Below are 14,276 nucleotides of genomic sequence, written 5' to 3' on the forward strand. Positions count from 1 at the left end.
TTTTGTTCTCTTAAGCCTATAGAAAAAAAAAAAAAAAAAAAAGAGGATGCTTTCAGAATTTGATACTGGTGTGCATATTCTCCCACTGGTGTTTCAGAGCTTCCAGAAACATCAAATCCAGTTGAAGGATGTTCAAAACCATATTCACTTGCTACTGCAACTGGTACAGTGAACTAATTTTTTTTGGGGTGATTGGCCCCTAACCTGAATTTCTCATCAGCTGCCTCCATCAAACAGAGTTAGAGTCTTTTCCATTGCTGTGAGGTTAATAGCATTTTCAGATTCTAATCTAGTCTCTGGAAAATTGTCTTTTAAAAAAATTAATCAATAATACTCATTTTTATATCAGTATGTCAAACAAGGCAGAATCTACTGCACCGGGCATTTCTGCCATTAACTGTCCTATCCAGTACATATTCCTACATGACAAAAGTCAATAAACTCGCCATGCTTGCAGTATTGCCATTTGTTCATGTTTTTAATTCACTCGTGTATTAAAGCTAGCCTGGAAGACTCACTGGGTGAAGACATTAAATTCCCCTGAAGCAAATATTTTCAGGAAAAGGTCTTAAATATATTTTCATGTCTGTATCCTGATTTATTCTCCTTAAAAATACTGGACAAATGCTTTTTGAGGACGATTTATGTGTACTGCCATGAAATAAATAACCAATTAATGTATTTATTTTCAAAGTGACCTGGAGGCCACATCAATGCAGATCTATTTAAATAAGAAATGGGGAAGAGTTGTTTTGACTATTGAATTAGATAATCATATGAAACCATAAAATCTAAGGTCAAGCAAATAATAAATACTAGATATTAATAATAATGAGCATTATTAATTATGATTACTTCCATTATATCAAAGAACAATTATAAATTATAATTGGGACACTGGAGAGGGCAATATCAAGCATAACCATTTCTATCATTGGTCCCACCTCGGTAATATTGAATGTTTAATGGTAATATAAATGTAAACCAGGGAGAGGATCATTTCTTTTTGCAAAGCAAATCAAGCTGGCCAGAAATAGAGTAACCTGTTAATGTAATTACTCGTGGAAGAGATTCTTTATTAAACTGATTATGGAATAGAATTTTTTTTTAAGAGAGAAAGAGAGAGAGGGTGTGGGGGACAGAATCTTAAGCAGGTTCCACACCCAGCACAGAGCCCGACGTGACCTCACAACCTTGAGATCATGACCTGAGCCTAAATCAAGAGTCAGACACTTAACCAACTGAGCCACCTGGGTGCCCAGGAATAGCATTTTTAGTTCAAATAAATTGATGTTGAGCCCCTGTTATAGGTCAGGCACTCTTCTATAGTGGTACAAAATGTAACTTTTGGTTCTTGTCTTTAAGGAACTGTAATGGAGTATTGGAGACAGGAATGTAAATTGATTATATTGTAAGGTGGTAAATGAATTAATATGTGAGATATAGAAGAAGACAAAATAATTACTATCAGCAAGATCAGGAAAGGCTTCCCAGAAAAATATCCAGGCTGGACTTTGAAAGATGAAAAAGTTAGGAACCATGTTAATGACATAGGGTATAGCCATGCAAAAGCCTAGAGGCCAGAAGAAGTGTGATACTTGAGGGAAATTTAGGATGCTGCCCAGCAAATGTGAGATGGAGGTGATGGAAAAGAGATGAAGTTGGAATGCTAAATAGAGGTCAGATTTTGAAAGGGTCTGTAACTATGTTATGGAATTTGAATTTAATCTCAAGGTCAGTGGGGAAACACTGAAGGGTTTGAAGCATGAGATAGACTTGATTGATCATTCTTAAATTTTATAAAGAAGATGCTAATTCTGAAATGTGAGGAAGAGATGGTAGAGAGACGAAGATGAAGGCAGGAATTTGTAGTTCTTGACTTTTTTTCACTGCTGTAGAAATTTCTAAAGCCAAAAGTTATGGAAATCCCTGTTGATCAGTGATTTGCAGCAATAGTAATATTCTTTCCCCTGCTTTGGAGGATTACTATTGAGCTCTCTCTTAGTGAGCTGGTCACATGCTTTATTTTTATTTCCTGATCCCAGGAATGGTATTAGAAGGCTACTAAATGTCTGTGACAGAGATAATGAGGTCTTAGGTTCAGGCAGGGCAGAGAGTTGAAGAAGGTGACTGAAGATAGAGACTTAGGTGACAAAAGGAGTATGGATGTGGGAGCAAGAAATAGGGAAGGAAAATAACATAAAGGGGCAGTAATGGGTTAATGAAGTCAAATGTCCTAAAAACAAAACACGAATTATCAACTCCTACACAGATATAGGCAAATAATATTTTAATAAAGAAATTTATTATGGCAATATAAATAGTAAATCTGAATGTCATTCACTGTATAGGTATTCATTTTTTTAAAGATTTTATTTACTTATTTTAGAGAGAGAGAGTGAGAGAGAGTGTGTGAGCAGAGGGAGGAGCAGAGGGAGAGAGAATCTTAAGTCGACCCCGTGCGGAGCATGTAGCCCAACACGGGCTGTATATCACAACACTGAGATCATGACCTGAGCCAAAATCAAGAGTTGGGTGCTTAACTGACTGAGCCACCCAGACACCCCTAGATATTAATTTTTATTTTTGTTTGTTTATATATTTATTTATTAAAAGATTTTATTTATTTGATGGAGAGAGAGACAGCCAGCGAGAGAGGGAACACAAGCAGGGGGAGTGGGAGAGGAAGAAGCAGGCTCCCAGCAGAGCAGGGAGCCTGATGCAGGGCTTGATCCCTGTACCCTGGGATCATGACCTGAGCCCAAGGCAGACACTTAACAACTGAGCCACCCAGGCACCCCATAGATATTAATTTTTAAATACATATCACATAGTAGAGCATTCAAAGACATAAGGATGAAGGGATAATTTTCAAAAGGAAACCTCTCAGTAAAGAAAATCAGATGGCTGGCTACTTGCGTTATTCAAAATCAAAACTATTTATTAAAAAGAGGTATTTATATTTGCCTAATATATCATCATACTTTCTTGGTCTACTTAATATATTAAAATTCAAGTAATACAAGTATGATGTGATAATTTTTTTGGCACCCTCTGACTTCCTCTTGTTCACTCAAATTGTTTACAACTGTTAAATTTCATTGTCCAATTAAAATGTGAGGCTTGTTGCTAAGTGGTTGAGTTACAGGTCTGTTACTTAGTAAATAATTATATTTTATTTTTAAATGAAAAAAGTTATTTAAAAAAAGATTTATGTATTTATTTTACAGGGAGAGCATGCACATGTGTGGAGAGCAGAGGGGCAGAGAGAGTTTTAAGCAGACTCAGTGCTGAGCGCAGAACCCAACTCTGAGTTTGACCCCATGACCCTGAGATCATGACCTAAGCCAAAACCAAGAGTCAGTTGCTTAACTGACTGCACCACCCAGGCGCCCCTTAAATGAAAAAGTTCTAATAGAAGGAGTTAGTGTCATGAAGAAAACTAAAGTATTTATGTATAAAAAAATAGATCAATGGCTCCTTTTGATTGGGTGAAAGAACAACTGTTTCTGAAAGAAAGAACGACCACCTCCTTGGCCTAAATGGTGTCATGTTACCTGAAAACAGATTTGAGGTCTGTGAGGTGAGCAGCATTAGTGAGACCATTAGAGAGGTGTGGACAGCCTCCTATTCCTTGAGGCCTCTTTCTTAAACTGGGAGAATTCAGAGAGTTGACTAACCCAGGAAGGAAGGTAGAAATTGTTTTGATCTTAGGTTAAAGAGTCCAGAGTGAAAAACAGTGCATTGCATTTGGTAATCTATAGGGATAGACTGAGCTGCTAATTGGATAGCTAACATATAGTGAGGCACAATATTAATGATCATAGGATTTAAATTTTTTTAAAAAAACTTAAGTATATTTGATATTTGTTCAAATAGTTACATTTTGAAATAATTTTCAAAAATGAAATTAGTTCTGATTAAAATAATAATTCATATTTTAAAATATATAAGGCAACAAGTGCAAAAAATCCGCAGTCTAACACAGTACCTGGAAAAAAGACTTGTAGGTTCATTGAATGAATGAGTGAATGACTGCTTCTTAGATGTAAACTGATTGAAGTGTTCCAGAAGCTTCTACAGAAGCTACTACAGCGCTGTGCACTATTCCCGCCTAGTGGCGATCTACCTGGAGTGCATGGGTATTTAAAAAAAATGAAAACGGGCCCCTCTGGAAGGGAATGACCTCTTGCAGAGTGACCTCTTGCCTACACTAAATTATACCTTCGACTTCATTGAATTTACTGGAGGGAACAATGCTATAAAACCCAATTCTGAATATTCTATGAAAATACAGTTGAAGATCTTGTTCATGACAACATTCATGAGTCAGTGGACTTACTGAAGTTATAATCATTTATTTAAGAGAATTGTGCCTGGAAATGAGAAAGAAAATCATTTATAGGTAAGAAAAATACAAATTTTTCATAAGCATATAGACACATTTCAACCTCATTAGTAGCAAATAAATGTACATAAAATACTATTTCTTCCTATCAAAATAGCAGATTACAAAAAAAAAATACTTTATTGGTAAGGAAGAAATGAGGGAGGTACTTCCTTCCAATTGTTGGTAGGAGAGTAAGTTGGAACAATCAATGTTTTAATTAAATTTTTTAACTTTTTATTTGCAAATAATTTCATGCTTATAGAAAGATTGCAAGAATGTGATTAGTACACAGAACACTTGTATAACTTTTATCCAGATCCATCTATTGTTAATATATTACTCCATTTGATTTTTTTAAAGAATTTATTTGAGAGAGAGAGCACGCAGGCGGGGGGTGGGGGGGTGGAGGGGGAGAGGCGGAGGGAGAAGCAGCCTTCCTGCCAAACCAGGAACCCAACGCAGAGCTCAATCCCAGGACCGTGAGATCATGACCCAAGCTGAAGGCAGATGCTTAACTGACTGAGCCACCCAGGCATCCCTACTACTCCATTTGATTTATAACTATCTTGTGGAACTATTTGAGGCTAAGATAATACACACATCATGACCCTTTAGACCTGAACACATCAGAGTGTATTACCTTAGGAATATTCTCTTAAATATTCATGGTACAGTTATTGGTGTTAGTGAATTTAATATTGATGTGATAATTTTTATCAGATCTACCATTCATTCTATAATTTTCTCAATTGACTCAATAATCTTTAATAGCAATTTCTTTCCTTTCAGTACAGGATAGGTTTCAGTCTCAGATTAGGTATTGCACTAAATTGTCATGTCTCTTTAGCCTCCCTTAATCTAGAACATTTCCACAGCCCTACTTTGTCTTTATGACCTTGACATCTTTGAAGAATATAGACTATCCTCTTTTCAGTAGAACATTTCACATTGTCATTGTCTAATGATTCTTATTATTCTAATCTATACATTCTCGATTGAAACCAGATGTGTACTTCTCAGATGACCACATCTAAAGGCACATGATGTTTATCTGACCCTCACTGGTAATGTTAATTTGTTTACCTGATCGAGGGTGGTCTGATTTCTCCATAGCGTAATTATTGTTTTTTTCTGTGCTTTTTACACTTTAAGATCACATAAATATTCTACTCTTCATAAAACCTCCCCTGAGATTTAGCAACCATTGATGATTCTGCTCTTTTCAAACTTCGCAATGATGGTTATAAATACTCATTTTCATTCAGTACTTCCTTTGTATTTATCAGTTGGCCCTCAGCACTCTATTGTAAGCAAAAACACCTTTTTCCTTATCCTTCATTTGTCTGTATGGATTCATGAATTCCTATTTTTAAAAATGGCTTTCCATTCATTATTTATTGTTTCAAATTTGACTGGTAGAAGCCCTTTCAAGATAGATTTGGGGGGGGATAACAAAGAATGAAAATTAAGGAAAAATACATATATGTGGTTTTTTTGTACTATGTTATTTTTCTTTTTTCTTTCCTTTTTTTTTTTTTTTTACATCTACCAATATTATCTGGAGATCATTCTGTATCCGTTCACAGTAATCTCCCTCACTTTTTTGCACAGCTGCATAGCACTCCATTGGGATGATTGTCTTTAATAGAAAAACCATATGAAGAATCTTTAAAATGTTTATACCCATTGACCAAGTAATTTCAATTTTAGGAGTAACCCCTACAAGAAATTCTCAGAGATGAAGATAAATATTTATGCATAAAGATGTCCAATAAAGTATTATTTTTTAAAAAGATTTTATTTAAATAATCTCTACACCAACGTAGGGCTTGAACTCACAACCCTGTGATCAAGAGTCACAAGCTCTACCAACTGAGCCAGCCAGGTGCCCTAATAAAGCGTTATTTATAATTGTAAAAACTTAGAAATGATATGAATAGTTTACATTAAAGGAATGGTTAATATACTATATTCACATAACAAAGCATTATGCAGTCATGAAAAAGAGTCGTGTCTTAATTAAACATCATGTCAACTGAAACAAAGATTTCAAAATTAAATACTTTGATTTGAATCATGTGGACTGCACAGAAAAGAGATTGGAAGGGAATTTCTTGAAGTGGTAAAAAAAAAAAAAAAAAAGGCTGCTTCTGAGGGTAGGATTTTGGAAGATTCCCCCCCCCCTTTTCTATGTTTTTTGTACTCTCCAAATTATCTTCAGTGAACACATAATCCTATTATTTTCAGAAAAGTTGAAATCAGTAACTAGTATTATAAGACACTTTTCTCCCTTTGAAATCAGAATGTTTCTTTACTGGGATCATTATAAAGTCTTTATTATACTGTATTGCTCTTTTTACTTTGTGTGGCAGGAACCAAGTTTAAAGATCAGTTACAACTGCTTTTAAAACAAACCCTTACAATTAGCACACTTGAGTTCTCTTTTTTTTGCCTTTTCTTGATTTTATGTGTCTGTTTTTTTAACCTTATTATGTCTTTTATTGAAAGCAATCTCAAATCCTTTAAAAAAAAGAGGTGGGGTATAAATAAATAGAATATAAGTAGAATTCCTACATAATAATTGTCTCCAAACTGCTGAAGTAGGCATTATGGATACATAATAGATTTTTTTTGAATATTTAAAATGTTTTATTTCATACCACAGCAACCAATGCTAGACTCCTCTGATGCTCTCAGTGGGTGTGGTTGGGGAGGAATTTAGCTAGATCTTTGTTTTCCAGATAAATTAAAAAAAAAAAAAGGAAGAGATAAAAATCATGATATTGAGTTGACACTATGGAAAATGTACTGAAAAGCAGATTGAAGTATTAATTTAAAAAGTTATGTAATATTGGGGCCCCTGGCTGGCATGTGGGGCCTCTGGCAGTCAGTAGAACATGTGACTCTTGATCTCAGGGTTGTGAGTTTGAGCCTCACATTGGGTGTAGAGATTACTGAAAAATAAAATCTTAGAAAAAAAAAAAAAGTTATGTCATGTATTTGGAATAACACATGTCCTCTGTTAGGGTGGAATCTATTTCTACTTGGTACTTATGTTCTCAGTTGTCCAACCCTGCTAATGTTAAGTACGTGCTCGCTGATCCACTCTGCTTTTCCCTGCCTGGTATTTAGGAGCCCTTTAACCCAAATCTTCCATGTTCTCTCACTTAAGCTAGTTCTTTGTGGCATTGGCCTCCAAGGACATGTAGAACAACTGTCTAATTTCCATGCAGTGTTCTTTAATAAAAATGAAGATAATTGTTAAAGCCAGCTCCTCCTTCCCTGTCCCACTCTTTTTCAGAATAAATTTGAATGAAAGATAATGGATCCTTTTATTTAATTGTAGAGAAGTAAGCACCAACTAATAGTGGTAGGGCTTGTGGGGCCTTGAGAAATCACTGAATTTATTCCCCCCATATCCACACAATTTCTGACAAGAGAATGTCACTTATTACTGAAAAAAAAAAAGAGAGGAAGAACATTTTTCAATTTAATTTTTAGGGTAATCATTTATTTAAGAACTCTGGCAGTAGGATCCCCTTGCCTCCCTTCCAATCTAACCAAACCTTTATGCTTCGGCTTGAGTTTCTTTGTCTTCAGTGGAGGCAGAAAGAAAAAATTTACATAACTGAATTCATCTGACAACTCTTATTAAGCTTCTTTTAATTTTTTTGTTTTCTAGGTTAAAAAGCATGGTCCTTTAAATTTTTTTCTACAGATGTTATTTTCCAACCAATTAACCATATTTGTAGCTTGCCTATGAATCATTTCCAAATTGTTCACATGATTTCTTTGCTATGTGTCTTAAACAAGACACTGTACTCTAAGCATCCAGCCGGTGGGGTAAATAAATGTAACTATCTTCTCACACATTCTGTGCTCTTTCTGTTACTCATTTTGCTTCTGGTCTTGGTTTTATGAAAATGCTACTTTATCACAGATTTCTGTTTAAGTGTACTAATCAACCTAAATCACTAATGATCATCATCCAGACTAGTAACCATCAACCAGATCAGGAGGTGAGAAACCATATATGTTTTGCTAATCATTATATTCATAGTACCTGCCACATGGAAGACATTTAATATTTGTATATTAAATGGATTAAGTTTTATGCAGCATTTCATGATTTGCAATGCAGTTTTTTAAAACTGCATTTAATTTAATTTTCCAAGCTGTTTCTTAAGGTGCCTGTTACAAACTGTCCCTAGAACTGGAATTCAAGATAATCTAACCAAGAAGTAGTGGAGCCAGTACTTTGCTTCCTGTGCTGTTCCATGCAGAGGTGGCATTGTGCCTTGGAAAGTGGTATAGTCTCAGGCTGCGGGACAGCCAGGTCACAGAGTGTCAGTGTGTAACGGGACAGGGCCAGTCAGTGGTACTCCAGAATATGGTTTGGAACTTGAAGCAAAATGACCTTCTTCTGTATGTTGGTTTCTTGGAATAAATATGTGGCTCTGAGCCTCAGTTTCTTTATCCACAGAATGAGGATAATTATGATACCTATTAATTCACAGAGCTGATGCCATGAACATAACAGAGTTCATGAGTTCGAAAGCACTCTTAGACTGTAAAGTGTAGTGCATGCACGGAGTGGTAGCTCTGGTGTAATTTCACCACTTAGTATATGGCTAACCCATGGTTTCCTGGAGAAATGCTCCTTTCGCTGACAGGAGGTACTCAATATATCTGGTCAATAAATTTGATCTAAAATGTATTTCCGATTGTAAAAATCCTTTTGTGTTTGGCCTTTCTATCTTATACGCTGTTACTTTCTCTTTTTTTTTCTTTTCAAATATTTATTTATTTATTTTTAAAGATTTTATTGGCTTATTTGAGAGAGAGAGAGAGAGAGTGAGCATGAGCAGGAGGAGGGGCAGAAAAAAAAGGAGAAGCAGACTCCCTGCTATTCAGGGAGCCCAACTTGGGGCTTGATCCCAGGACCCTGGGGTCACGACTTGAGCTGAAGGCAGATGCTTAACTGACTGAGCCACCCAGGTGCACTCAAATTTTTATTTAAATTCCAGGTAGTTACCATACAGTACAATATTGGTTTCAGGAGTAGAATTCAGTGATTCATTACTTACATACAGCACCCGTGCTTATCATAACAAGCGCCCTCCTTAATACCACCCATCTAGACCATGCCCCCACCCACGTCCCTCCCTCAACCCCCAGTTTGTTCTCTATCTTTAAGAGTCTATTATGGTTTTTTTCCCTCTCTCTTTTTTTCTTTTTCCTTTTTTCCGCCTCCCATATGTTCATCTGTTTTGTTTCTTAAATTCCACATGTAAGTGAAATCATATGGTATTTGTCTTTCTCTGACTGACTTATTTTGCTTAGAATAATACACTCTAACTCCATCCATGTTGTTGCAAATGGCAAGATTTCATTCTTTCTGATGGCTGAGTAATATTCTAGTGTGTGTGTGTGTGTGTGTGTGTGTGTGAATAAAGAAGATGTGATATATATATATATATATATATATATATATATATATTCATCAGTTGATGGACATTTGGGCTCTTTCCATAGTTTGGCTATTGTTAATAATGCTGCTATAAACATCAGGCTGAATGTACCTCTTCAAATCCATATTTTTGTATACTTTGTGTAAATACCTAGTAGTGCAATTCTGGGTCATAGGGTAGTTCTATTTTTAACTTTTTGTTAAAAAAAGCTGCTTAACATACTGTTCTACAGAGTGGCTGCACCAGTTTGCATTCCCACCAACAGTGCTAGAGTGTTCTTTCTCTACATCCTGGCCAACATCTATTGATTCTTGTGTTAATTTTAGCCATTCTAACAGAAGTGAGATGGTATCTCACCGTGGTTTTGATATGTATTTCTCTGATGTTAAGAGATGTTGAACATCTCTTCATATGTCTGTTATACTTTTAGGCTGTTCCCTTCACTACCAAAACACACAAAAACTCCTACTCCCACCCCACCATCCCTATCCATTAAAATGAGAAGAGAGAGAACTTGCATTACTTTAGGTGAGGTAACTGTGAAGCCACTGATCTTGAAATATAAATACTATATTTAGTAGGTATTCACTCATACTGGTGCATTCAGTATTGTTTGTTTCCAAGTATATTTCAAGGTGCTTTATGATCTATAAATTCCTCAACAGTTTAGGTCTTTTTTTCTATATGGACAACTCAGAATAGCTACAGCACTGTGGAAATTAATTCTGAGGTTCATTAACTGGTGACAAGAAAACTTGTGGAGTTTTGTGTAGGCCTTAATTATTCTTGGCAGGAAAATCCAACCCATTGAGTTTGGAAGCATCTTTACAAGCACTAGTTGGTATTGTAATATATGCTGATGACTGCTGCTGTGTTTTATGTATTTTAGCTACCTTTTTTATGTTTGCATTGGTGCCTTTGGGCAATTTAAGCCTGAAATATGTGAATTGATAAGTACAAAAAGTCACAAAAATAAGAAATGTAAAAAAATAAAATATAAGCAAATGAACTTCCTTCCAAACAAAACCAAAAGAAATTTTTTAAATGGCCTTTTATAGGCTAATCTGAAGAGTTAATGTTTCCTTTCACATGGATTGTTTGTTTATTTTAACATTAGAGGATTTTTTTTCTATCATCTTGAAATCACTGGCTAGCAAACCACTAATTCTGATTGAGTCATGTTTTTCAGTTGTATTGGTGTAACAAAGACATTTGAGAACAAATGATTTGAGGTAAATATGATGGTACTCTTTTATAAGATGCAGTCTATTTTCCAGGATACCAAAGGAAGAGAGGAAAAAAAAAGTGGAAATTGTGAATAGAAATGTAGCTTTAGGTAGAGCATAGTTCATTTAAAAGAAATGTGACTAAAGAAAACTTTGAGTTAAAAAATAATATTTTCAATAAAAATGTCTATTCAAACTTTTATACTTCCAGATACTTTGGATACTTCAGTTGAAGATCAGGATAAACTTTTCCTCTATATTTTTTTTAAAAAAAAACTTTTGTAAGTAGAAAAGCAATGGTTGAAATAATATTGTAAGGGAATATTTATAAAAACCTAAAAGATCTTTGGATATATTTAGTTATTAAAAAATGAGAAAACGTCAATTTGAGATTAGCATTATTTAGACTGGTAAATAGTAAGGTAGTATTTTTAGAAGGTGATACAGTACATGCATATTTATATATTCTGTATGTATTTTAATAGAATACATTGAAGTATAAAAAACTAGGTAAACCCTCAGTGAGTCTACAAATAAAGAAATTAAATGATTTATTAAACCTTAAAAAATACTACCTATTTTGGAAATAAATTGTACGACTTCAACTTAAATGTACTAGCTCAAACGCTGTGGATGGCCCTTTGCAGTATCTTTGATGAACAGAATCTTTAATTGACGTTCAGCAAAGCAAGATATTGTTCAATTTTTGGCTCACAACACTTAGGAAATCAGTCTGCACAAGTGTTGGCTGTGAACCAAGGCCTCATTGAACTGCCAATTCATGTATGAGAGGCCTTATGTTTGCCCTTTAATGCCCTAGGGTTTAAAGGAGGACAGAAAAAGCCTAGCTTAATCACCGGCCCTACAGCAGGGGCACGGATCGGAAGAGCAGATTTTTCCTCCTGCTCTAACGTTCACAATTTCTTCTGAGGTGCATAGGTTCCCAGAGGTGTTCTTTTCAGTGGAAGTTGGTTAGGGTCTCATTGAGTATTTTCTGTCCTTTTCTTTTAGGATGTTGTTCAACCTAGAAGAAAATGCTTCTGCACGGTGGCTAGTCTGCTTCCCTTCATTATCTTCCTACCACGCAAAAAGAAAAAAAAAAATTTTTTTCTTAAGATTCTTTGACCAAACTTTGCTCATGATGATGGAATCTTCAGTAACTGTTGCTTCGCCACAGGGTGAGTGCCGGCTTTCTCATAAATCACATTTCTTCTGAAAGTCATGATTCCCACAAATAGTCACATATACAGGCAAATTAACCATGTTTCAATTTTCACTGAAGTTCTATCCATTACCTGATGAATGAGTTTTTCACTATTGGAACACTCACTTATGGTGGATTTATCAGTGCCTAAGATCTAAGCCTATGTGGGGCTGTTGCAGTTTGTATTCTATTCTTTAATTAATTCTAAACTTCTATTTTCAGACAACATTTGCCTTCTAAGACTTTATATTTTTATTCTATTGTAATTGCTAGCAGTTAAACTTTTTCTGATGGCCAACTTACACAAAGAAGCAAAGCTAAAATAAATAGATCAATCACTTAAAAGCATTACTGTACTTGCAATCATGTCTAGAGCAACAAAATCAGACAGTGAGTGTGATAGAGAGCTAGGCTTACCCATAGCTCACTCTTGCTTGCCTGAGATCAGACCCCTGCCTCTAACAAATCATGGATGACTCCACATCCTAGATCTATAGGATTGCTTGTAAATTGTTTAATCCATCATGAAGGATTATCTTTGGTAGGCCCAGTTCCAGGTATTAAATGTTCTGCAGAACAATGAAATTGCATTTTAAACTTTTCATAAAGTTTCATTCAATTATTGATTTAAATGAGTAATTATTGACACTAAATTCCAATGTGTAGTAAGGGAAGTACTGTTTTGTAGTTACCTGCATATGCGATTAAACCTGACTTTTTCTTAACTTTTATGTTTTGTATAATGGGAACTCCTAGATTAAAACAAAACAAAACAAGATATTTTTGTAATTAAGTGAGGTATTTTTTTCAACCTGCATTTTCCCCATAGAAACATGATAAATAATCATTCTGTGTTGATGATTTGTGAGCTGGATATTAACACCCTTAAAAATGCATTTTCCAGATCTCTAACTGGCAACTGGTAATATATGGTTTTGTGATAATCTTTTGAATGGTCATCATTTAACTCCTATCAATTTATCTTATTTTCTAAATATCTTCTTACCAACATTGTTTATATACTAAGTCATTAAATTTTTTTTTGAGTCAGTGTAGAATACAACTTAGATCTTAGCCTTAAATGAAATTGCCTCAATATAGGCTTTTTTTTCAAACTTTGACTTAAACTTTTTATTGATGGTATTAAAAAATGATTTTCTCATTTGGACCAAGTGCTAAATACTCCTTGGTGGGTGGGTTTCTAGTTGCATTTTAAAAAGTACTATGGAAGGCATTATAAGATATGTAAGGTAGTAGGGTATATATTTAGTTTTACAAAATTTAAATACCTACCCACATTTAGTGACCAATTTAATGGATGGGGTTTAGGTAGAGCTTGACTTAAGGGTTTTTTGCTCAAATAGCACTGATACATTCCTTTTATTTGATTTTTAAATAGTATATACTTTTTGAAATGAAATGCTCCAATATAAATATAAATATTTTCCAACATCTAAATTGAATTAAGTCACTACAGCTCAATAAATCCTCAAATGTGAAAAGGGTAATTCATTTAAAAATGATTGCTGCTTTCTCTGCTTTTTATGTTTAAAGCTAAAAGAGGTAAGCTTAAATTCTCTGCATAAAAGTGCCTTTTTTAGATATGTCTCATACAGTTATCTCCATCTCAGATCCTTTTAATGTCTATAGAAAATGTATGGATACTACTGAATGTTGGAATTTGAGTTACTTGGAAAGTTTGTGCCTGTTGTTACTTTATAACCATCACTTGCACTGTGCTTAAAGGCACATGATAACATTTGTTTTTCTTCTTAAAACCTACCTTATAAAAAGGCATGGCAACTTAATTTCAGTAGTGATCATTTAGGACTATGGCTTCTGAATATAAATTAGAAAACAACATGGTTAGTCTCCTGAAGTTACAGTTTCACCATTCATCTGTGAATGAGGTTTGGGAAATTTTGTTCCCTCCATAGACTTTAGCCTAACATTTCTGTTTATCATCTTCTTTATTATATATTTAT

The 14,276-nt window shown here is 34.7% G+C and overlaps 1 protein-coding gene across 5 annotated transcripts in view; it reads left to right on the forward strand.

Annotated features, from left to right (window-relative positions):
- The window catches only part of LOC117804235, an 852,227-nt gene that overhangs the window by 81,940 nt on the left and 756,011 nt on the right, over positions 1-14,276 (forward strand). For all 5 annotated transcript variants that reach the window (XM_034670865.1, XM_034670866.1, XM_034670867.1 and 2 more), the window contains exon 2: positions 12,099-12,265. In XM_034670865.1, coding sequence (XP_034526756.1) covers positions 12,100-12,265 — 166 coding nt within the window. In that variant the 5' untranslated portion in view covers position 12,099. The remainder of the gene's footprint in view (positions 1-12,098; positions 12,266-14,276) is intronic.

The sequence above is a fragment of the Ailuropoda melanoleuca genome, chromosome 10 (assembly GCF_002007445.2).
Source record: "Ailuropoda melanoleuca isolate Jingjing chromosome 10, ASM200744v2, whole genome shotgun sequence".
Lineage (NCBI taxonomy): Eukaryota > Metazoa > Chordata > Mammalia > Carnivora > Ursidae > Ailuropoda > Ailuropoda melanoleuca.